The sequence below is a fragment of the Pelecanus crispus genome, chromosome 8, assembly GCF_030463565.1.
Source record: "Pelecanus crispus isolate bPelCri1 chromosome 8, bPelCri1.pri, whole genome shotgun sequence".
Classification (NCBI taxonomy): domain Eukaryota; kingdom Metazoa; phylum Chordata; class Aves; order Pelecaniformes; family Pelecanidae; genus Pelecanus; species Pelecanus crispus.
This window is the reverse complement of record NC_134650.1, coordinates 21,660,186-21,684,107: the sequence shown is the minus strand read 5'-3', so window position 1 is coordinate 21,684,107 and position 23,922 is coordinate 21,660,186. Positions and strand designations below refer to the sequence as shown.

Genomic DNA, 23,922 nt, shown 5'->3' with positions numbered 1-23,922 from the left:
CAGCCCGGCCCTGCCCAGCCCAGCCGAGCCGGGCAGCGGCGGCGGCGAGCGGCGGCGAGCGGTGCCCCGTGCCATCCGCTGCCGGGCCGCGGCGGCCGCGCTCCGGGCCGCCAGCCGGACTCGGCGAGAGGGAGGGCGCCCGCCCGCCGCCCCGCCGCGCCGCGCTGCTGCCGGGCGCCGTTTTCCGCGGAGGACTGCGCGGGCGATCCGCGAGACGGAGGCTGCCCGCCGCCCCGACATGGCGATCGCAAGGCAAGTGCTTTGTCTCTCTGCTTTCCTTTCCCTGCCGCACGCTCGCTCCGAGCCCATCCGCTACTCCGTGGCCGAGGAGGCGGAGAGCGGCTCCGTGGTAGCCAACGTGGCGGAGGACGCGGGGCTGGCCCCGGCGCAGCTCGCGGATCGCCGCGCCCGCCTGGCCTCGGAGGACGGCCGGCAGCACTTTCGCTTAGACCGCGGCACCGGCCGCCTCGTAGTGGCGGAGAGGCTGGACCGGGAGGAGCTGTGCGGACAGTCCGGGGCATGCACGCTCTCCTTCGAGCTCCTGCTGGCAAACCCCCTGCAGTTCTTTCGGGTCGAGGTGGCGGTGGAGGACATCAATGACCATTCGCCCGTTTTCCCGGAGGAACGAGTGGCCTTTAAGATCCCGGAAACGAGCAACCCGGGCTCGCGTTTCCCGCTGGAGGGAGCTCGGGACCTCGATGTTGGCAGCAACAGCATCCAGGCTTACAGCATCGCTCCCGAGAACGACTACTTCAGTGTCTCCTTTGGGACTCGGAGTAAGAGCACAAAGTATGTTGAACTGGTCTTGGAAAAGGCGCTAGACAGAGAGGAGCAGGCAGAGGTGGATTTCAGTCTCATCGCGGTGGACGGGGGCTCTCCGCCCAGGAGCGGGACCACCCAAATCCACATTGTCATTCTAGATGTAAATGACAACGCTCCCGTCTTCACGCAGGAGCTGTACGTTGGGCAGGTTTTGGAAAACGCACCGGAGGGCTCTGTGGTCCTCAGCGTGGTGGCAACCGATGGTGATGTGGGAGTTAACGGGGACATCAGCTATCAGCTCAGCCAAGCGGTGGGCCAGAGCCACTCAGCATTCACAATTGACCCCACGAGCGGTGAAATCAAACTCACAAAGCCTCTGGACTTTGAGGCGGCAGAGAATCACGAGCTCAGCGTGCGGGCCACGGACGGTGGGGGCCTCTCGGCAATCTGCAAGGTGTTGGTGGAGGTGGTGGATGTGAATGACAATGCACCGGAGCTGACGGTCAGTTCCTTCAACAGCCCCCTTCCCGAGAACGCATTGCCCGGGACAGTGGTGGCCCTCTTTACTGTCAGGGACCGGGATGCTGGTGCCAACGGGAAGATCTCCTGTGCCCTCGAAGACCAGCTGTCATTCTCCCTGCGGCCAGCCTATAAGAATTACTACGAGCTGGCGACCGTGAGCGCGCTGGACCGGGAGGAGACGGCGCGGTACATCCTCACTGTCACAGCAGCAGACGCAGGGTCACCTCCTCTCACGACCACCCAGACCTTCACGGTAGACATCTCCGATGTCAACGACAATGCACCTGTCTTCAACCAGACATCGTACACCATGTACGTGCGTGAGAACAACGTCCCCACGGTCCTTGTTGGAGCTGTCAGCGCCTCGGATGCTGACGTGGGGCCCAATGCCAAGGTGACCTACTTCCTGGCACCCGCCCGCCCCACAGAGCAGCCTCCCTGCTCCTGCATCTCTGTGAACGCTGAGAACGGGCACGTGTTTGTGCTGCGGCCCCTCGACTACGAGCAGGTGAGGCAGATTGAGGTCTTGGTGAGCGCCTCCGATGCGGGGTCTCCTCCCCTCAGTGCCAATGTCACAGTCCGTCTTGTCGTGGTGGACGAGAATGACAATGCGCCACTGGTGCTGCACCCCGCCCAGGACGGCAGCCCGCTGTCCAGCGAGCTGGTGCCCATGTCGGCTGAGGCCGGGTACCTCATCACCAAAGTGGTGGCCGTCGACACCGACTCGGGGCAGAACTCGTGGCTCTCGTACCACCTGCTGAGGGCCACCGACCCCGGGCTGTTTGCAGTGGGTGCCCAAAGCGGGGAGGTGCGGCTGAGGAGGCCTGTGACGGAGAGGGATGCCGTGAAGCAGAAGCTCGTCGTCCTGGTGCGAGACAACGGGCGACCACCACTGTCGTCCACCGCGGCGCTGAGCGCACTCCTGCTCCGTGACTTCTCAGACGTGCGCCTACCGCACAGCAGCCTGGCCACGGAGGACGAGGGTGGCTCCCTGACAACCTATTTAATCATTTCGTTGGTCTTTGTCTCACTCCTCTTCCTCGCGTCCGTGGCAGCCTTTGTCGCTCATAAGGCGTGCAAGAGAAAGGAGCTGAAGGGCGGGCATGTGCTTTACGGTGCCGGCAACATGCAGAGCGGCCTGGCCGACGCGGCCGCTGCAGGGACCCTGCCCCATGCCTATTGCTATGAGATCAGCCTCACGACGGGCTCGGGCAACAGCGAGTTCAAGTTCCTGAAGCCCATCCTCCCCAGCCTGCCACCACAGCACTGTGCCACGGGCAGGGGCACCGACGACGAGCAGGATTTCCCCCGTGGCCCTGTCACCACGGAGGACATGGCACCAGACAAACCCGGGATGCTCTCTGCAGAACAGTTCAATGGCCTTTCCTTTAACTAGCATGGAGTCAGCACAACCAGAGGCTTCATGCAACATGTGGCAACGGTTCCTCCAGACTAAATCCGCACCTGCAATTGGCGGCACCGATTTCCCTCAAATTCTAAGGCAGAAGAAAGGCTGTCTCCCCCTCCAAAAAAGCAAGCAAACAAAAGAACCTAAAGGCTCCCTCACTCAGGAAACGTTATGTTTCAGCTCTGTTGCAGCCATTTCTGAAATGCTTTGAGAGGGGGGTTAGTTCCAGGGCCCCCAGCTACGTTCTTGTCTCACTTGCTCTCAGGCAAGACCGTGGACCTCTTATTCTGTGCTATAACGCAATGGCAAGGTTGGGCAGACAAATCACATGCTCGCTGAAATGCACGTAGCCCTCCTCCCGGGTCAGGAAGGCAAGGAAGTTGTGAGTACTGTGTTACAGTGTGGTGCAAGCACGGGGCTCTTTCTCCTGTGGGTCCTGCATGTCCCTGTCCGAGATGCGTGGGCTCCGTGTGTTTTGCCTGCTGGTCACTACGTCTGTCCGTACAGCTGTTGTGTGTCTGCATATGCTGCACGAAGGCTGCCCAGCGAGGAAGGGAGTTGCTCACATTCAGCCACTGGCGCTGCACGCAATTCCAGCTCAGCAGGCAAGAAGGCTGTTCTGATCCTTTGGATGCAGAAGTCCCGTCTTCTCTGAGGGAGAGCAGCAAAACGCACGATAATATTTTCCTGTGGCCCGTAAGGGGGGTCTGGGCGGGCTGTCTCCTTGGGATTGCCTTGGAAGCATAGCAGCACTAAAGGGTGTTTGGATAGGCTGTAACTGTACAGAGCTGTGAAAACATGTTCATTGTCTTTGGGTGGATCGTATGAAAACTCCACCAGTCGCTTCAAAGAGCATTTTGTGAAGCTAGAATCGAGATGAACTTGGAAAAGGGCCACTGAGCCTGGTCTCATCTTTGTTGCTCCCAAACTCAGAGGCTTCTCGATGGGAGTGGAAAGCTGTCCCGGTATGATTTTCTGGGTTTGTGTTAGGGCGTTTGCCTTCTCCTTGTTGCCCTTTCTCCTTCCACTCAGCAAACCGTGTTTGAGCATTGTCTTACCTGTTCCTCTTAAGAAGGACTGTTACCCCATGTATAACAACGGACTGTTTGGATGAAGGCAGTGAGTGTGGCACGGAATATTCGGAAACCCTCACGCTGCGTTGTGCTGCAGCTATAAACTGTACCGTTGTAAACCGGGAAACCCTTGTGTGTAAACGTGAAATAAAGAGAACACCTGCATGCCGTGTGTGGAGACGGTCTTTGTAGAGAGGTTCTTTCTGGGAAATCTCTGTCAAAGTTTTCAAAAGGCCAGGGGTCGTCTTCTCATTTTGCCCCTTGGCTGAGGTAAGGTTGAGCGGGTACATTCCTTCAGTTTGGAGACGCAGCTGATAGAGAATTCAGGAAAATCGTGGGGAGCCAGGATTTGCTGGCAGGCCTGTACGGGTCTTCTGAGCACTGACCTCCTGGCTGCAACAGGGCCCGGTTAGATCCAGGTCAGGGGAAAGTGGCCCCTACCCGCAGTGTAGGGTCCCTGGTCCCTGGGTGTGCAAAGGCCTCTGCAAAGCAGAGAGGTGGGGAGAGTGGCCTTTCCAACTCTGCCGACAGCTCCAGCTGCGGGGGCGGGCGAGGACGAAGAAGCGCTGCGCAGCTCGCAGCCCGCTGGCGAGTGGGAAGCCAACCCGGGGGGCACAGCCCCTCCTCCCGTTCAGCCGCCGGACTGGCCGGCCGGCCGGCAGGCGCGTCCACGCCCGAGCCTTGCTGGGAGCCGCCTGCGTTCCCCGTCCTCAGCCTGAGATTCCCGAGCAGACGTAGCGCCGCGCTGTGCTGGTACCTGCGCGGAGCTGCCCCCGCGGAGGCCCTCGCGCGGCTGGCTTCTCCGGCCGGGGAAGGCGGCTCAGTCCCTCCGGGCTGAGCCTCCGCCCCACGGTGCCGTGGGAAACGCCTTGTGCTTGTCCCGGCGCCGTGTTTGTCGAAGGGCACGGCTCGGCCTCGCGGGAGCCAAGCGCGCCCGCCCGCCCGCGGGCTCTGGGCAGCGGGGAGCCGGGGAAGACGCGGGGCAGCTGCCGGCGCTGCCCGTGCGCTCGGAGCGCAGCGGCGGCCCCGCAGGGCTCCCGGCGCTCCTTCCCTGCGCTTCCCTCCCCGGCGCGGTGTGCGCGCGTCCTGCCGCGGGGCCGCGACGCGGGCGAGCGGCCGGCAGCCGCGCGTGTGCGCACGGGTCCGTGTGCCGGGGCGAGGCGGCAGCGCGGGCAGCGGGCGGCGGCGGGCGCAGTGCCGCCGCGCGCCGCAGGGTGGTGCTCCCGGCCAAGGCGGCGCCGAGCGGCTGCGGGCGGGGAGGCGGCCGAGCCCAGCCCGGCCCTGCCCAGCCCAGCCGAGCCGGGCAGCGGCGGCGGCGAGCGGCGGCGAGCGGTGCCCCGTGCCATCCGCTGCCGGGCCGCGGCGGCCGCGCTCCGGGCCGCCAGCCGGACTCGGCGAGAGGGAGGGCGCCCGCCCGCCGCCCCGCCGCGCCGCGCTGCTGCCGGGCGCCGTTTTCCGCGGAGGACTGCGCGGGCGATCCGCGAGACGGAGGCTGCCCGCCGCCCCGACATGGCGATCGCAAGGCAAGTGCTTTGTCTCTCTGCTTTCCTTTCCCTGCCGCACGCTCGCTCCGAGCCCATCCGCTACTCCGTGGCCGAGGAGGCGGAGAGCGGCTCCGTGGTAGCCAACGTGGCGGAGGACGCGGGGCTGGCCCCGGCGCAGCTCGCGGATCGCCGCGCCCGCCTGGCCTCGGAGGACGGCCGGCAGCACTTTCGCTTAGACCGCGGCACCGGCCGCCTCGTAGTGGCGGAGAGGCTGGACCGGGAGGAGCTGTGCGGACAGTCCGGGGCATGCACGCTCTCCTTCGAGCTCCTGCTGGCAAACCCCCTGCAGTTCTTTCGGGTCGAGGTGGCGGTGGAGGACATCAATGACCATTCGCCCGTTTTCCCGGAGGAACGAGTGGCCTTTAAGATCCCGGAAACGAGCAACCCGGGCTCGCGTTTCCCGCTGGAGGGAGCTCGGGACCTCGATGTTGGCAGCAACAGCATCCAGGCTTACAGCATCGCTCCCGAGAACGACTACTTCAGTGTCTCCTTTGGGACTCGGAGTGAGGACGACAAATATGTTGAACTGGTCTTGGAAAAGGCGCTAGACAGAGAGGAGCAGGCAGAGGTGGATTTCAGTCTCATCGCGGTGGACGGGGGCTCTCCGCCCAGGAGCGGGACCACCCAAATCCACATTGTCGTTCTAGATGCAAATGACAACGCTCCCGTCTTCACGCAGAAGCTGTACGTTGGGCAGGTTTTGGAAAACGCGCCGGAGGGCTCTGTGGTCCTCAGCGTGGTGGCAACCGATGGTGATGTGGGAGTTAACGGGGACATCAGCTATCAGCTCAGCCAAGCGGTGGGCCAGAGCCACTCAGCATTCACAATTGACCCCACGAGCGGTGAAATCAAACTCACAAAGCCTCTGGACTTTGAGGCGGCAGAGAATCACGAGCTCAGCGTGCGGGCCACGGACGGTGGGGGCCTCTCGGCAATCTGCAAGGTGTTGGTGGAGGTGGTGGATGTGAATGACAATGCACCGGAGCTGACGGTCAGTTCCTTCAACAGCCCCCTTCCCGAGAACGCATTGCCCGGGACAGTGGTGGCCCTCTTTACTGTCAGGGACCGGGATGCTGGTGCCAACGGGAAGATCTCCTGTGCCCTCGAAGACCAGCTGTCATTCTCCCTGCGGCCAGCCTATAAGAATTACTACGAGCTGGCGACCGTGAGCGCGCTGGACCGGGAGGAGACGGCGCGGTACATCCTCACTGTCACAGCAGCAGACGCAGGGTCACCTCCTCTCACGACCACCCAGACCTTCACGGTAGACATCTCCGATGTCAACGACAATGCACCTGTCTTCAACCAGACATCGTACACCATGTACGTGCGTGAGAACAACGTCCCCACGGTCCTTGTTGGAGCTGTCAGCGCCTCGGATGCTGACGTGGGGCCCAATGCCAAGGTGACCTACTTCCTGGCACCCGCCCGCCCCACAGAGCAGCCTCCCTGCTCCTGCATCTCTGTGAACGCTGAGAACGGGCACGTGTTTGTGCTGCGGCCCCTCGACTACGAGCAGGTGAGGCAGATTGAGGTCTTGGTGAGCGCCTCCGATGCGGGGTCTCCTCCCCTCAGTGCCAATGTCACAGTCCGTCTTGTCGTGGTGGACGAGAATGACAATGCGCCACTGGTGCTGCACCCCGCCCAGGACGGCAGCCCGCTGTCCAGCGAGCTGGTGCCCATGTCGGCTGAGGCCGGGTACCTCATCACCAAAGTGGTGGCCGTCGACACCGACTCGGGGCAGAACTCGTGGCTCTCGTACCACCTGCTGAGGGCCACCGACCCCGGGCTGTTTGCAGTGGGTGCCCAAAGCGGGGAGGTGCGGCTGAGGAGGCCTGTGACGGAGAGGGATGCCGTGAAGCAGAAGCTCGTCGTCCTGGTGCGAGACAACGGGCGACCACCACTGTCGTCCACCGCGGCGCTGAGCGCACTCCTGCTCCGTGACTTCTCAGACGTGCGCCTACCGCACAGCAGCCTGGCCACGGAGGACGAGGGTGGCTCCCTGACAACCTATTTAATCATTTCGTTGGTCTTTGTCTCACTCCTCTTCCTCGCGTCCGTGGCAGCCTTTGTCGCTCATAAGGCGTGCAAGAGAAAGGAGCTGAAGGGCGGGCATGTGCTTTACGGTGCCGGCAACATGCAGAGCGGCCTGGCCGACGCGGCCGCTGCAGGGACCCTGCCCCATGCCTATTGCTATGAGATCAGCCTCACGACGGGCTCGGGCAACAGCGAGTTCAAGTTCCTGAAGCCCATCCTCCCCAGCCTGCCACCACAGCACTGTGCCACGGGCAGGGGCACCGACGACGAGCAGGATTTCCCCCGTGGCCCTGTCACCACGGAGGACATGGCACCAGACAAACCCGGGATGCTCTCTGCAGAACAGTTCAATGGCCTTTCCTTTAACTAGCATGGAGTCAGCACAACCAGAGGCTTCATGCAACATGTGGCAACGGTTCCTCCAGACTAAATCCGCACCTGCAATTGGCGGCACCGATTTCCCTCAAATTCTAAGGCAGAAGAAAGGCTGTCTCCCCCTCCAAAAAAGCAAGCAAACAAAAGAACCTAAAGGCTCCCTCACTCAGGAAACGTTATGTTTCAGCTCTGTTGCAGCCATTTCTGAAATGCTTTGAGAGGGGGGTTAGTTCCAGGGCCCCCAGCTACGTTCTTGTCTCACTTGCTCTCAGGCAAGACCGTGGACCTCTTATTCTGTGCTATAACGCAATGGCAAGGTTGGGCAGACAAATCACATGCTCGCTGAAATGCACGTAGCCCTCCTCCCGGGTCAGGAAGGCAAGGAAGTTGTGAGTACTGTGTTACAGTGTGGTGCAAGCACGGGGCTCTTTCTCCTGTGGGTCCTGCATGTCCCTGTCCGAGATGCGTGGGCTCCGTGTGTTTTGCCTGCTGGTCACTACGTCTGTCCGTACAGCTGTTGTGTGTCTGCATATGCTGCACGAAGGCTGCCCAGCGAGGAAGGGAGTTGCTCACATTCAGCCACTGGCGCTGCACGCAATTCCAGCTCAGCAGGCAAGAAGGCTGTTCTGATCCTTTGGATGCAGAAGTCCCGTCTTCTCTGAGGGAGAGCAGCAAAACGCACGATAATATTTTCCTGTGGCCCGTAAGGGGGGTCTGGGCGGGCTGTCTCCTTGGGATTGCCTTGGAAGCATAGCAGCACTAAAGGGTGTTTGGATAGGCTGTAACTGTACAGAGCTGTGAAAACATGTTCATTGTCTTTGGGTGGATCGTATGAAAACTCCACCAGTCGCTTCAAAGAGCATTTTGTGAAGCTAGAATCGAGATGAACTTGGAAAAGGGCCACTGAGCCTGGTCTCATCTTTGTTGCTCCCAAACTCAGAGGCTTCTCGATGGGAGTGGAAAGCTGTCCCGGTATGATTTTCTGGGTTTGTGTTAGGGCGTTTGCCTTCTCCTTGTTGCCCTTTCTCCTTCCACTCAGCAAACCGTGTTTGAGCATTGTCTTACCTGTTCCTCTTAAGAAGGACTGTTACCCCATGTATAACAACGGACTGTTTGAATGAAGGCAGTGAGTGTGGCACGGAATATTCGGAAACCCTCACGCTGCGTTGTGCTGCAGCTATAAACTGTACCGTTGTAAACCGGGAAACCCTTGTGTGTAAACGTGAAATAAAGAGAACACCTGCATGCCGTGTGTGGAGACGGTCTTTGTAGAGAGGTTCTTTCTGGGAAATCTCTGTCAAAGTTTTCAAAAGGCCAGGGGTCGTCTTCTCATTTTGCCCCTTGGCTGAGGTAAGGTTGAGCGGGTACATTCCTTCAGTTTGGAGACGCAGCTGATAGAGAATTCAGGAAAATCGTGGGGAGCCAGGATTTGCTGGCAGGCCTGTACGGGTCTTCTGAGCACTGACCTCCTGGCTGCAACAGGGCCCGGTTAGATCCAGGTCAGGGGAAAGTGGCCCCTACCCGCAGTGTAGGGTCCCTGGTCCCTGGGTGTGCAAAGGCCTCTGCAAAGCAGAGAGGTGGGGAGAGTGGCCTTTCCAACTCTGCCGACAGCTCCAGCTGCGGGGGCGGGCGAGGACGAAGAAGCGCTGCGCAGCTCGCAGCCCGCTGGCGAGTGGGAAGCCAACCCGGGGGGCACAGCCCCTCCTCCCGTTCAGCCGCCGGACTGGCCGGCCGGCCGGCAGGCGCGTCCACGCCCGAGCCTTGCTGGGAGCCGCCTGCGTTCCCCGTCCTCAGCCTGAGATTCCCGAGCAGACGTAGCGCCGCGCTGTGCTGGTACCTGCGCGGAGCTGCCCCCGCGGAGGCCCTCGCGCGGCTGGCTTCTCCGGCCGGGGAAGGCGGCTCAGTCCCTCCGGGCTGAGCCTCCGCCCCACGGTGCCGTGGGAAACGCCTTGTGCTTGTCCCGGCGCCGTGTTTGTCGAAGGGCACGGCTCGGCCTCGCGGGAGCCAAGCGCGCCCGCCCGCCCGCGGGCTCTGGGCAGCGGGGAGCCGGGGAAGACGCGGGGCAGCTGCCGGCGCTGCCCGTGCGCTCGGAGCGCAGCGGCGGCCCCGCAGGGCTCCCGGCGCTCCTTCCCTGCGCTTCCCTCCCCGGCGCGGTGTGCGCGCGTCCTGCCGCGGGGCCGCGACGCGGGCGAGCGGCCGGCAGCCGCGCGTGTGCGCACGGGTCCGTGTGCCGGGGCGAGGCGGCAGCGCGGGCAGCGGGCGGCGGCGGGCGCAGTGCCGCCGCGCGCCGCAGGGTGGTGCTCCCGGCCAAGGCGGCGCCGAGCGGCTGCGGGCGGGGAGGCGGCCGAGCCCAGCCCGGCCCTGCCCAGCCCAGCCGAGCCGGGCAGCGGCGGCGGCGAGCGGCGGCGAGCGGTGCCCCGTGCCATCCGCTGCCGGGCCGCGGCGGCCGCGCTCCGGGCCGCCAGCCGGACTCGGCGAGAGGGAGGGCGCCCGCCCGCCGCCCCGCCGCGCCGCGCTGCTGCCGGGCGCCGCTTTCCGCGGAGGACTGCGCGGGCGATCCGCGAGACGGAGGCTGCCCGCCGCCCCGACATGGCGATCGCAAGGCAAGTGCTTTGTCTCTCTGCTTTCCTTTCCCTGCCGCACGCTCGCTCCGAGCCCATCCGCTACTCCGTGGCCGAGGAGGCGGAGAGCGGCTCCGTGGTAGCCAACGTGGCGGAGGACGCGGGGCTGGCCCCGGCGCAGCTCGCGGATCGCCGCGCCCGCCTGGCCTCGGAGGACGGCCGGCAGCACTTTCGCTTAGACCGCGGCACCGGCCGCCTCGTAGTGGCGGAGAGGCTGGACCGGGAGGAGCTGTGCGGACAGTCCGGGGCATGCACGCTCTCCTTCGAGCTCCTGCTGGCAAACCCCCTGCAGTTCTTTCGGGTCGAGGTGGCGGTGGAGGACATCAATGACCATTCGCCCGTTTTCCCGGAGGAACGAGTGGCTTTTACGATCCCGGAAAGGAGCGACCCGGGCTCGCGTTTCCCGCTGGAGGGAGCTCGGGACCTCGATGTTGGCAGCAACAGCATCCAGGCTTACAGCATCGCTCCCGAGAACGACTACTTCAGTGTCTCCTTTGGGACTCGGAGTAAGAGCACAAAGTATGTTGAACTGGTCTTGGAAAAGGCGCTAGACAGAGAGGAGCAGGCAGAGGTGGATTTCAGTCTCATCGCGGTGGACGGGGGCTCTCCGCCCAGGAGCGGGACCACCCAAATCCACATTGTCGTTCTAGATGTAAATGACAACGCTCCCGTCTTCACGCAGGAGCTGTACGTTGGGCAGGTTTTGGAAAACGCACCGGAGGGCTCTGTGGTCCTCAGCGTGGTGGCAACCGATGGTGATGTGGGAGTTAACGGGGACATCAGCTATCAGCTCAGCCAAGCGGTGGGCCAGAGCCACTCAGCATTCACAATTGACCCCACGAGCGGTGAAATCAAACTCACAAAGCCTCTGGACTTTGAGGCGGCAGAGAATCACGAGCTCAGCGTGCGGGCCACGGACGGTGGGGGCCTCTCGGCAATCTGCAAGGTGTTGGTGGAGGTGGTGGATGTGAATGACAATGCACCGGAGCTGACGGTCAGTTCCTTCAACAGCCCCCTTCCCGAGAACGCATTGCCCGGGACAGTGGTGGCCCTCTTTACTGTCAGGGACCGGGATGCTGGTGCCAACGGGAAGATCTCCTGTGCCCTCGAAGACCAGCTGTCATTCTCCCTGCGGCCAGCCTATAAGAATTACTACGAGCTGGCGACCGTGAGCGCGCTGGACCGGGAGGAGACGGCGCGGTACATCCTCACTGTCACAGCAGCAGACGCAGGGTCACCTCCTCTCACGACCACCCAGACCTTCACGGTAGACATCTCCGATGTCAACGACAATGCACCTGTCTTCAACCAGACATCGTACACCATGTACGTGCGTGAGAACAACGTCCCCACGGTCCTTGTTGGAGCTGTCAGCGCCTCGGATGCTGACGTGGGGCCCAATGCCAAGGTGACCTACTTCCTGGCACCCGCCCGCCCCACAGAGCAGCCTCCCTGCTCCTGCATCTCTGTGAACGCTGAGAACGGGCACGTGTTTGTGCTGCGGCCCCTCGACTACGAGCAGGTGAGGCAGATTGAGGTCTTGGTGAGCGCCTCCGATGCGGGGTCTCCTCCCCTCAGTGCCAATGTCACAGTCCGTCTTGTCGTGGTGGACGAGAATGACAATGCGCCACTGGTGCTGCACCCCGCCCAGGACGGCAGCCCGCTGTCCAGCGAGCTGGTGCCCATGTCGGCTGAGGCCGGGTACCTCATCACCAAAGTGGTGGCCGTCGACACCGACTCGGGGCAGAACTCGTGGCTCTCGTACCACCTGCTGAGGGCCACCGACCCCGGGCTGTTTGCAGTGGGTGCCCAAAGCGGGGAGGTGCGGCTGAGGAGGCCTGTGACGGAGAGGGATGCCGTGAAGCAGAAGCTCGTCGTCCTGGTGCGAGACAACGGGCGACCACCACTGTCGTCCACCGCGGCGCTGAGCGCACTCCTGCTCCGTGACTTCTCAGACGTGCGCCTACCGCACAGCAGCCTGGCCACGGAGGACGAGGGTGGCTCCCTGACAACCTATTTAATCATTTCGTTGGTCTTTGTCTCACTCCTCTTCCTCGCGTCCGTGGCAGCCTTTGTCGCTCATAAGGCGTGCAAGAGAAAGGAGCTGAAGGGCGGGCATGTGCTTTACGGTGCCGGCAACATGCAGAGCGGCCTGGCCGACGCGGCCGCTGCAGGGACCCTGCCCCATGCCTATTGCTATGAGATCAGCCTCACGACGGGCTCGGGCAACAGCGAGTTCAAGTTCCTGAAGCCCATCCTCCCCAGCCTGCCACCACAGCACTGTGCCACGGGCAGGGGCACCGACGACGAGCAGGATTTCCCCCGTGGCCCTGTCACCACGGAGGACATGGCACCAGACAAACCCGGGATGCTCTCTGCAGAACAGTTCAATGGCCTTTCCTTTAACTAGCATGGAGTCAGCACAACCAGAGGCTTCATGCAACATGTGGCAACGGTTCCTCCAGACTAAATCCGCACCTGCAATTGGCGGCACCGATTTCCCTCAAATTCTAAGGCAGAAGAAAGGCTGTCTCCCCCTCCAAAAAAGCAAGCAAACAAAAGAACCTAAAGGCTCCCTCACTCAGGAAACGTTATGTTTCAGCTCTGTTGCAGCCATTTCTGAAATGCTTTGAGAGGGGGGTTAGTTCCAGGGCCCCCAGCTACGTTCTTGTCTCACTTGCTCTCAGGCAAGACCGTGGACCTCTTATTCTGTGCTATAACGCAATGGCAAGGTTGGGCAGACAAATCACATGCTCGCTGAAATGCACGTAGCCCTCCTCCCGGGTCAGGAAGGCAAGGAAGTTGTGAGTACTGTGTTACAGTGTGGTGCAAGCACGGGGCTCTTTCTCCTGTGGGTCCTGCATGTCCCTGTCCGAGATGCGTGGGCTCCGTGTGTTTTGCCTGCTGGTCACTACGTCTGTCCGTACAGCTGTTGTGTGTCTGCATATGCTGCACGAAGGCTGCCCAGCGAGGAAGGGAGTTGCTCACATTCAGCCACTGGCGCTGCACGCAATTCCAGCTCAGCAGGCAAGAAGGCTGTTCTGATCCTTTGGATGCAGAAGTCCCGTCTTCTCTGAGGGAGAGCAGCAAAACGCACGATAATATTTTCCTGTGGCCCGTAAGGGGGGTCTGGGCGGGCTGTCTCCTTGGGATTGCCTTGGAAGCATAGCAGCACTAAAGGGTGTTTGGATAGGCTGTAACTGTACAGAGCTGTGAAAACATGTTCATTGTCTTTGGGTGGATCGTATGAAAACTCCACCAGTCGCTTCAAAGAGCATTTTGTGAAGCTAGAATCGAGATGAACTTGGAAAAGGGCCACTGAGCCTGGTCTCATCTTTGTTGCTCCCAAACTCAGAGGCTTCTCGATGGGAGTGGAAAGCTGTCCCGGTATGATTTTCTGGGTTTGTGTTAGGGCGTTTGCCTTCTCCTTGTTGCCCTTTCTCCTTCCACTCAGCAAACCGTGTTTGAGCATTGTCTTACCTGTTCCTCTTAAGAAGGACTGTTACCCCATGTATAACAACGGACTGTTTGGATGAAGGCAGTGAGTGTGGCACGGAATATTCGGAAACCCTCACGCTGCGTTGTGCTGCAGCTATAAACTGTACCGTTGTAAACCGGGAAACCCTTGTGTGTAAACGTGAAATAAAGAGAACACCTGCATGCCGTGTGTGGAGACGGTCTTTGTAGAGAGGTTCTTTCTGGGAAATCTCTGTCAAAGTTTTCAAAAGGCCAGGGGTCGTCTTCTCATTTTGCCCCTTGGCTGAGGTAAGGTTGAGCGGGTACATTCCTTCAGTTTGGAGACGCAGCTGATAGAGAATTCAGGAAAATCGTGGGGAGCCAGGATTTGCTGGCAGGCCTGTACGGGTCTTCTGAGCACTGACCTCCTGGCTGCAACAGGGCCCGGTTAGATCCAGGTCAGGGGAAAGTGGCCCCTACCCGCAGTGTAGGGTCCCTGGTCCCTGGGTGTGCAAAGGCCTCTGCAAAGCAGAGAGGTGGGGAGAGTGGCCTTTCCAACTCTGCCGACAGCTCCAGCTGCGGGGGCGGGCGAGGACGAAGAAGCGCTGCGCAGCTCGCAGCCCGCTGGCGAGTGGGAAGCCAACCCGGGGGGCACAGCCCCTCCTCCCGTTCAGCCGCCGGACTGGCCGGCCGGCCGGCAGGCGCGTCCACGCCCGAGCCTTGCTGGGAGCCGCCTGCGTTCCCCGTCCTCAGCCTGAGATTCCCGAGCAGACGTAGCGCCGCGCTGTGCTGGTACCTGCGCGGAGCTGCCCCCGCGGAGGCCCTCGCGCGGCTGGCTTCTCCGGCCGGGGAAGGCGGCTCAGTCCCTCCGGGCTGAGCCTCCGCCCCACGGTGCCGTGGGAAACGCCTTGTGCTTGTCCCGGCGCGGTGTTTGTCGAAGGGCACGGCTCGGCCTCGCGGGAGCCAAGCGCGCCCGCCCGCCCGCGGGCTCTGGGCAGCGGGGAGCCGGGGAAGACGCGGGGCAGCTGCCGGCGCTGCCCGTGCGCTCGGAGCGCAGCGGCGGCCCCGCAGGGCTCCCGGCGCTCCTTCCCTGCGCTTCCCTCCCCGGCGCGGTGTGCGCGCGTCCTGCCGCGGGGCCGCGACGCGGGCGAGCGGCCGGCAGCCGCGCGTGTGCGCACGGGTCCGTGTGCCGGGGCGAGGCGGCAGCGCGGGCAGCGGGCGGCGGCGGGCGCAGTGCCGCCGCGCGCCGCAGGGTGGTGCTCCCGGCCAAGGCGGCGCCGAGCGGCTGCGGGCGGGGAGGCGGCCGAGCCCAGCCCGGCCCTGCCCAGCCCAGCCGAGCCGGGCAGCGGCGGCGGCGAGCGGCGGCGAGCGGTGCCCCGTGCCATCCGCTGCCGGGCCGCGGCGGCCGCGCTCCGGGCCGCCAGCCGGACTCGGCGAGAGGGAGGGCGCCCGCCCGCCGCCCCGCCGCGCCGCGCTGCTGCCGGGCGCCGCTTTCCGCGGAGGACTGCGCGGGCGATCCGCGAGACGGAGGCTGCCCGCCGCCCCGACATGGCGATCGCAAGGCAAGTGCTTTGTCTCTCTGCTTTCCTTTCCCTGCCGCACGCTCGCTCCGAGCCCATCCGCTACTCCGTGGCCGAGGAGGCGGAGAGCGGCTCCGTGGTAGCCAACGTGGCGGAGGACGCGGGGCTGGCCCCGGCGCAGCTCGCGGATCGCCGCGCCCGCCTGGCCTCGGAGGACGGCCGGCAGCACTTTCGCTTAGACCGCGGCACCGGCCGCCTCGTAGTGGCGGAGAGGCTGGACCGGGAGGAGCTGTGCGGACAGTCCGGGGCATGCACGCTCTCCTTCGAGCTCCTGCTGGCAAACCCCCTGCAGTTCTTTCGGGTCGAGGTGGCGGTGGAGGACATCAATGACCATTCGCCCGTTTTCCCGGAGGAACGAGTGGCCTTTAAGATCCCGGAAACGAGCAACCCGGGCTCGCGTTTCCCGCTGGAGGGAGCTCGGGACCTCGATGTTGGCAGCAACAGCATCCAGGCTTACAGCATCGCTCCCGAGAACGACTACTTCAGTGTCTCCTTTGGGACTCGGAGTAAGAGCACAAAGTATGTTGAACTGGTCTTGGAAAAGGCGCTAGACAGAGAGGAGCAGGCAGAGGTGGATTTCAGTCTCATCGCGGTGGACGGGGGCTCTCCGCCCAGGAGCGGGACCACCCAAATCCACATTGTCATTCTAGATGTAAATGACAACGCTCCCGTCTTCACGCAGGAGCTGTACGTTGGGCAGGTTTTGGAAAACGCACCGGAGGGCTCTGTGGTCCTCAGCGTGGTGGCAACCGATGGTGATGTGGGAGTTAACGGGGACATCAGCTATCAGCTCAGCCAAGCGGTGGGCCAGAGCCACTCAGCATTCACAATTGACCCCACGAGCGGTGAAATCAAACTCACAAAGCCTCTGGACTTTGAGGCGGCAGAGAATCACGAGCTCAGCGTGCGGGCCACGGACGGTGGGGGCCTCTCGGCAATCTGCAAGGTGTTGGTGGAGGTGGTGGATGTGAATGACAATGCACCGGAGCTGACGGTCAGTTCCTTCAACAGCCCCCTTCCCGAGAACGCATTGCCCGGGACAGTGGTGGCCCTCTTTACTGTCAGGGACCGGGATGCTGGTGCCAACGGGAAGATCTCCTGTGCCCTCGAAGACCAGCTGTCATTCTCCCTGCGGCCAGCCTATAAGAATTACTACGAGCTGGCGACCGTGAGCGCGCTGGACCGGGAGGAGACGGCGCGGTACATCCTCACTGTCACAGCAGCAGACGCAGGGTCACCTCCTCTCACGACCACCCAGACCTTCACGGTAGACATCTCCGATGTCAACGACAATGCACCTGTCTTCAACCAGACATCGTACACCATGTACGTGCGTGAGAACAACGTCCCCACGGTCCTTGTTGGAGCTGTCAGCGCCTCGGATGCTGACGTGGGGCCCAATGCCAAGGTGACCTACTTCCTGGCACCCGCCCGCCCCACAGAGCAGCCTCCCTGCTCCTGCATCTCTGTGAACGCTGAGAACGGGCACGTGTTTGTGCTGCGGCCCCTCGACTACGAGCAGGTGAGGCAGATTGAGGTCTTGGTGAGCGCCTCCGATGCGGGGTCTCCTCCCCTCAGTGCCAATGTCACAGTCCGTCTTGTCGTGGTGGACGAGAATGACAATGCGCCACTGGTGCTGCACCCCGCCCAGGACGGCAGCCCGCTGTCCAGCGAGCTGGTGCCCATGTCGGCTGAGGCCGGGTACCTCATCACCAAAGTGGTGGCCGTCGACACCGACTCGGGGCAGAACTCGTGGCTCTCGTACCACCTGCTGAGGGCCACCGACCCCGGGCTGTTTGCAGTGGGTGCCCAAAGCGGGGAGGTGCGGCTGAGGAGGCCTGTGACGGAGAGGGATGCCGTGAAGCAGAAGCTCGTCGTCCTGGTGCGAGACAACGGGCGACCACCACTGTCGTCCACCGCGGCGCTGAGCGCACTCCTGCTCCGTGACTTCTCAGACGTGCGCCTACCGCACAGCAGCCTGGCCACGGAGGACGAGGGTGGCTCCCTGACAACCTATTTAATCATTTCGTTGGTCTTTGTCTCACTCCTCTTCCTCGCGTCCGTGGCAGCCTTTGTCGCTCATAAGGCGTGCAAGAGAAAGGAGCTGAAGGGCGGGCATGTGCTTTACGGTGCCGGCAACATGCAGAGCGGCCTGGCCGACGCGGCCGCTGCAGGGACCCTGCCCCATGCCTATTGCTATGAGATCAGCCTCACGACGGGCTCGGGCAACAGCGAGTTCAAGTTCCTGAAGCCCATCCTCCCCAGCCTGCCACCACAGCACTGTGCCACGGGCAGGGGCACCGACGACGAGCAGGATTTCCCCCGTGGCCCTGTCACCACGGAGGACATGGCACCAGACAAACCCGGGATGCTCTCTGCAGAACAGTTCAATGGCCTTTCCTTTAACTAGCATGGAGTCAGCACAACCAGAGGCTTCATGCAACATGTGGCAACGGTTCCTCCAGACTAAATCCGCACCTGCAATTGGCGGCACCGATTTCCCTCAAATTCTAAGGCAGAAGAAAGGCTGTCTCCCCCTCCAAAAAAGCAAGCAAACAAAAGAACCTAAAGGCTCCCTCACTCAGGAAACGTTATGTTTCAGCTCTGTTGCAGCCATTTCTGAAATGCTTTGAGAGGGGGGTTAGTTCCAGGGCCCCCAGCTACGTTCTTGTCTCACTTGCTCTCAGGCAAGACCGTGGACCTCTTATTCTGTGCTATAACGCAATGGCAAGGTTGGGCAGACAAATCACATGCTCGCTGAAATGCACGTAGCCCTCCTCCCGGGTCAGGAAGGCAAGGAAGTTGTGAGTACTGTGTTACAGTGTGGTGCAAGCACGGGGCTCTTTCTCCTGTGGGTCCTGCATGTCCCTGTCCGAGATGCGTGGGCTCCGTGTGTTTTGCCTGCTGGTCACTACGTCTGTCCGTACAGCTGTTGTGTGTCTGCATATGCTGCACGAAGGCTGCCCAGCGAGGAAGGGAGTTGCTCACATTCAGCCACTGGCGCTGCACGCAATTCCAGCTCAGCAGGCAAGAAGGCTGTTCTGATCCTTTGGATGCAGAAGTCCCGTCTTCTCTGAGGGAGAGCAGCAAAACGCACGATAATATTTTCCTGTGGCCCGTAAGGGGGGTCTGGGCGGGCTGTCTCCTTGGGATTGCCTTGGAAGCATAGCAGCACTAAAGGGTGTTTGGATAGGCTGTAACTGTACAGAGCTGTGAAAACATGTTCATTGTCTTTGGGTGGATCGTATGAAAACTCCACCAGTCGCTTCAAAGAGCATTTTGTGAAGCTAGAATCGAGATGAACTTGGAAAAGGGCCACTGAGCCTGGTCTCATCTTTGTTGCTCCCAAACTCAGAGGCTTCTCGATGGGAGTGGAAAGCTGTCCCGGTATGATTTTCTGGGTTTGTGTTAGGGCGTTTGCCTTCTCCTTGTTGCCCTTTCTCCTTCCACTCAGCAAACCGTGTTTGAGCATTGTCTTACCTGTTCCTCTTAAGAAGGACTGTTACCCCATGTATAACAACGGACTGTTTGAATGAAGGCAGTGAGTGTGGCACGGAATATTCGGAAACCCTCACGCTGCGTTGTGCTGCAGCTATAAACTGTACCGTTGTAAACCGGGAAACCCTTGTGTGTAAACGTGAAATAAAGAGAACACCTGCATGCCGTGTGTGGAGACGGTCTTTGTAGAGAGGTTCTTTCTGGGAAATCTCTGTCAAAGTTTTCAAAAGGCCAGGGGTCGTCTTCTCATTTTGCCCCTTGGCTGAGGTAAGGTTGAGCGGGTACATTCCTTCAGTTTGGAGACGCAGCTGATAGAGAATTCAGGAAAATCGTGGGGAGCCAGGATTTGCTGGCAGGCCTGTACGGGTCTTCTGAGCACTGACCTCCTGGCTGCAACAGGGCCCGGTTAGATCCAGGTCAGGGGAAAGTGGCCCCTACCCGCAGTGTAGGGTCCCTGGTCCCTGGGTGTGCAAAGGCCTCTGCAAAGCAGAGAGGTGGGGAGAGTGGCCTTTCCAACTCTGCCGACAGCTCCAGCTGCGGGGGCGGGCGAGGACGAAGAAGCGCTGCGCAGCTCGCAGCCCGCTGGCGAGTGGGAAGCCAACCCGGGGGGCACAGCCCCTCCTCCCGTTCAGCCGCCGGACTGGCCGGCCGGCCGGCAGGCGCGTCCACGCCCGAGCCTTGCTGGGAGCCGCCTGCGTTCCCCGTCCTCAGCCTGAGATTCCCGAGCAGACGTAGCGCCGCGCTGTGCTGGTACCTGCGCGGAGCTGCCCCCGCGGAGGCCCTCGCGCGGCTGGCTTCTCCGGCCGGGGAAGGCGGCTCAGTCCCTCCGGGCTGAGCCTCCGCCCCACGGTGCCGTGGGAAACGCCTTGTGCTTGTCCCGGCGCCGTGTTTGTCGAAGGGCACGGCTCGGCCTCGCGGGAGCCAAGCGCGCCCGCCCGCCCGCGGGCTCTGGGCAGCGGGGAGCCGGGGAAGACGCGGGGCAGCTGCCGGCGCTGCCCGTGCGCTCGGAGCGCAGCGGCGGCCCCGCAGGGCTCCCGGCGCTCCTTCCCTGCGCTTCCCTCCCCGGCGCGGTGTGCGCGCGTCCTGCCGCGGGGCCGCGACGCGGGCGAGCGGCCGGCAGCCGCGCGTGTGCGCACGGGTCCGTGTGCCGGGGCGAGGCGGCAGCGCGGGCAGCGGGCGGCGGCGGGCGCAGTGCCGCCGCGCGCCGCAGGGTGGTGCTCCCGGCCAAGGCGGCGCCGAGCGGCTGCGGGCGGGGAGGCGGCCGAGCCCAGCCCGGCCCTGCCCAGCCCAGCCGAGCCGGGCAGCGGCGGCGGCGAGCGGCGGCGAGCGGTGCCCCGTGCCATCCGCTGCCGGGCCGCGGCGGCCGCGCTCCGGGCCGCCAGCCGGACTCGGCGAGAGGGAGGGCGCCCGCCCGCCGCCCCGCCGCGCCGCGCTGCTGCCGGGCGCCGCTTTCCGCGGAGGACTGCGCGGGCGATCCGCGAGACGGAGGCTGCCCGCCGCCCCGACATGGCGATCGCAAGGCAAGTGCTTTGTCTCTCTGCTTTCCTTTCCCTGCCGCACGCTCGCTCCAAGCCCATCCGCTACTCCGTGGCCGAGGAGGCGGAGAGCGGCTCCGTGGTAGCCAACGTGGCGGAGGACGCGGGGCTGGCCCCGGCGCAGCTCGCGGATCGCCGCGCCCGCCTGGCCTCGGAGGACGGCCGGCAGCACTTTCGCTTAGACCGCGGCACCGGCCGCCTCGTAGTGGCGGAGAGGCTGGACCGGGAGGAGCTGTGCGGACAGTCCGGGGCATGCACGCTCTCCTTCGAGCTCCTGCTGGCAAACCCCCTGCAGTTCTTTCGGGTCGAGGTGGCGGTGGAGGACATCAATGACCATTCGCCCGTTTTCCCGGAGGAACGAGTGGCCTTTAAGATCCCGGAAACGAGCAACCCGGGCTCGCGTTTCCCGCTGGAGGGAGCTCGGGACCTCGATGTTGGCAGCAACAGCATCCAGGCTTACAGCATCGCTCCCGAGAACGACTACTTCAGTGTCTCCTTTGGGACTCGGAGTAAGAGCACAAAGTATGTTGAACTGGTCTTGGAAAAGGCGCTAGACAGAGAGGAGCAGGCAGAGGTGGATTTCAGTCTCATCGCGGTGGACGGGGGCTCTCCGCCCAGGAGCGGGACCACCCAAATCCACATTGTCGTTCTAGATGTAAATGACAACGCTCCCGTCTTCACGCAGGAGCTGTACGTTGGGCAGGTTTTGGAAAACGCACCGGAGGGCTCTGTGGTCCTCAGCGTGGTGGCAACCGATGGTGATGTGGGAGTTAACGGGGACATCAGCTATCAGCTCAGCCAAGCGGTGGGCCAGAGCCACTCAGCATTCACAATTGACCCCACGAGCGGTGAAATCAAACTCACAAAGCCTCTGGACTTTGAGGCGGCAGAGAATCACGAGCTCAGCGTGCGGGCCACGGACGGTGGGGGCCTCTCGGCAATCTGCAAGGTGTTGGTGGAGGTGGTGGATGTGAATGACAATGCACCGGAGCTGACGGTCAGTTCCTTCAACAGCCCCCTTCCCGAGAACGCATTGCCCGGGACAGTGGTGGCCCTCTTTACTGTCAGGGACCGGGATGCTGGTGCCAACGGGAAGATCTCCTGTGCCCTCGAAGACCAGCTGTCATTCTCCCTGCGGCCAGCCTATAAGAATTACTACGAGCTGGCGACCGTGAGCGCGCTGGACCGGGAGGAGACGGCGCGGTACATCCTCACTGTCACAGCAGCAGACGCAGGGTCACCTCCTCTCACGACCACCCAGACCTTCACGGTAGACATCTCCGATGTCAACGACAATGCACCTGTCTTCAACCAGACATCGTACACCATGTACGTGCGTGAGAACAACGTCCCCACGGTCCTTGTTGGAGCTGTCAGCGCCTCGGATGCTGACGTGGGGCCCAATGCCAAGGTGACCTACTTCCTGGCACCCGCCCGCCCCACAGAGCAGCCTCCCTGCTCCTGCATCTCTGTGAACGCTGAGAATGGGCACGTGTTTGTGCTGCGGCCCCTCGACTACGAGCAGGTGAGGCAGATTGAGGTCTTGGTGAGCGCCTCCGATGCGGGGTCTCCTCCCCTCAGTGCCAATGTCACAGTCCGTCTTGTCGTGGTGGACGAGAATGACAATGCGCCACTGGTGCTGCACCCCGCCCAGGACGGCAGCCCGCTGTCCAGCGAGCTGGTGCCCATGTCGGCTGAGGCCGGGTACCTCATCACCAAAGTGGTGGCCGTCGACACCGACTCGGGGCAGAACTCGTGGCTCTCGTACCACCTGCTGAGGGCCACCGACCCCGGGCTGTTTGCAGTGGGTGCCCAAAGCGGGGAGGTGCGGCTGAGGAGGCCTGTGACGGAGAGGGATGCCGTGAAGCAGAAGCTCGTCGTCCTGGTGCGAGACAACGGGCGACCACCACTGTCGTCCACCGCGGCGCTGAGCGCACTCCTGCTCCGTGACTTCTCAGACGTGCGCCTACCGCACAGCAGCCTGGCCACGGAGGACGAGGGTGGCTCCCTGACAACCTATTTAATCATTTCGTTGGTCTTTGTCTCACTCCTCTTCCTCGCGTCCGTGGCAGCCTTTGTCGCTCATAAGGCGTGCAAGAGAAAGGAGCTGAAGGGCGGGCATGTGCTTTACGGTGCCGGCAACATGCAGAGCGGCCTGGCCGACGCGGCCGCTGCAGGGACCCTGCCCCATGCCTATTGCTATGAGATCAGCCTCACGACGGGCTCGGGCAACAGCGAGTTCAAGTTCCTGAAGCCCATCCTCCCCAGCCTGCCACCACAGCACTGTGCCACGGGCAGGGGCACCGACGACGAGCAGGATTTCCCCCGTGGCCCTGTCACCACGGAGGACATGGCACCAGACAAACCCGGGATGCTCTCTGCAGAACAGTTCAATGGCCTTTCCTTTAACTAGCATGGAGTCAGCACAACCAGAGGCTTCATGCAACATGTGGCAACGGTTCCTCCAGACTAAATCCGCACCTGCAATTGGCGGCACCGATTTCCCTCAAATTCTAAGGCAGAAGAAAGGCTGTCTCCCCCTCCAAAAAAGCAAGCAAACAAAAGAACCTAAAGGCTCCCTCACTCAGGAAACGTTATGTTTCAGCTCTGTTGCAGCCATTTCTGAAATGCTTTGAGAGGGGGGTTAGTTCCAGGGCCCCCAGCTACGTTCTTGTCTCACTTGCTCTCAGGCAAGACCGTGGACCTCTTATTCTGTGCTATAACGCAATGGCAAGGTTGGGCAGACAAATCACATGCTCGCTGAAATGCACGTAGCCCTCCTCCCGGGTCAGGAAGGCAAGGAAGTTGTGAGTACTGTGTTACAGTGTGGTGCAAGCACGGGGCTCTTTCTCCTGTGGGTCCTGCATGTCCCTGTCCGAGATGCGTGGGCTCCGTGTGTTTTGCCTGCTGGTCACTACGTCTGTCCGTACAGCTGTTGTGTGTCTGCATATGCTGCACGAAGGCTGCCCAGCGAGGAAGGGAGTTGCTCACATTCAGCCACTGGCGCTGCACGCAATTCCAGCTCAGCAGGCAAGAAGGCTGTTCTGATCCTTTGGATGCAGAAGTCCCGTCTTCTCTGAGGGAGAGCAGCAAAACGCACGATAATATTTTCCTGTGGCCCGTAAGGGGGGTCTGGGCGGGCTGTCTCCTTGGGATTGCCTTGGAAGCATAGCAGCACTAAAGGGTGTTTGGATAGGCTGTAACTGTACAGAGCTGTGAAAACATGTTCATTGTCTTTGGGTGGATCGTATGAAAACTCCACCAGTCGCTTCAAAGAGCATTTTGTGAAGCTAGAATCGAGATGAACTTGGAAAAGGGCCACTGAGCCTGGTCTCATCTTTGTTGCTCCCAAACTCAGAGGCTTCTCGATGGGAGTGGAAAGCTGTCCCGGTATGATTTTCTGGGTTTGTGTTAGGGCGTTTGCCTTCTCCTTGTTGCCCTTTCTCCTTCCACTCAGCAAACCGTGTTTGAGCATTGTCTTACCTGTTCCTCTTAAGAAGGACTGTTACCC

At 62.1% G+C, this 23,922-nt stretch overlaps 5 protein-coding genes across 5 annotated transcripts; all 5 read left to right on the top strand.

The window, feature by feature from the left end:
* Positions 1–238: 238 nt before the first annotated feature.
* LOC142594199 (protocadherin beta-15-like) lies at positions 239–2,680 on the top strand. The gene has a single exon (XM_075715681.1). It carries the CDS (start codon positions 239–241, stop codon positions 2,678–2,680), a length of 2,442 nt encoding a protein of 813 aa, XP_075571796.1.
* A 2,594-nt stretch (positions 2,681–5,274) lies between these two features.
* LOC142594198 (protocadherin beta-15-like) lies at positions 5,275–7,716 on the top strand. Its single transcript, XM_075715680.1, has one exon. The coding sequence runs from the start codon at positions 5,275–5,277 to the stop codon at positions 7,714–7,716; it is 2,442 nt and encodes an 813-aa protein (XP_075571795.1).
* A 2,594-nt stretch (positions 7,717–10,310) lies between these two features.
* LOC142594197 (protocadherin beta-15-like) lies at positions 10,311–12,752 on the top strand. The gene has a single exon (XM_075715679.1). The coding sequence runs from the start codon at positions 10,311–10,313 to the stop codon at positions 12,750–12,752; it is 2,442 nt and encodes an 813-aa protein (XP_075571794.1).
* Positions 12,753–15,346: 2,594 nt separating this feature from the next.
* On the top strand, positions 15,347–17,788 carry LOC142594196 (protocadherin beta-15-like). Its single transcript, XM_075715678.1, has one exon. It carries the CDS (start codon positions 15,347–15,349, stop codon positions 17,786–17,788), a length of 2,442 nt encoding a protein of 813 aa, XP_075571793.1.
* A 2,594-nt stretch (positions 17,789–20,382) lies between these two features.
* LOC104026194 (protocadherin beta-15) lies at positions 20,383–22,824 on the top strand. Its single transcript, XM_009491858.2, has one exon. It carries the CDS (start codon positions 20,383–20,385, stop codon positions 22,822–22,824), a length of 2,442 nt encoding a protein of 813 aa, XP_009490133.2.
* Positions 22,825–23,922: the final 1,098 nt, after the last annotated feature.

Bases quoted from the DNA above. Each gene is read 5' to 3' on its own strand.
- LOC104026194 (XM_009491858.2), top strand. From the start codon at position 20,383: ATGGCGATCGCAAGGCAAGTGCTTTGTCTCTCTGCTTTCCTTTCCCTG.
- LOC142594197 (XM_075715679.1), top strand. From the start codon at position 10,311: ATGGCGATCGCAAGGCAAGTGCTTTGTCTCTCTGCTTTCCTTTCCCTG.
- LOC142594198 (XM_075715680.1), top strand. From the start codon at position 5,275: ATGGCGATCGCAAGGCAAGTGCTTTGTCTCTCTGCTTTCCTTTCCCTG.
- LOC142594196 (XM_075715678.1), top strand. From the start codon at position 15,347: ATGGCGATCGCAAGGCAAGTGCTTTGTCTCTCTGCTTTCCTTTCCCTG.
- LOC142594199 (XM_075715681.1), top strand. From the start codon at position 239: ATGGCGATCGCAAGGCAAGTGCTTTGTCTCTCTGCTTTCCTTTCCCTG.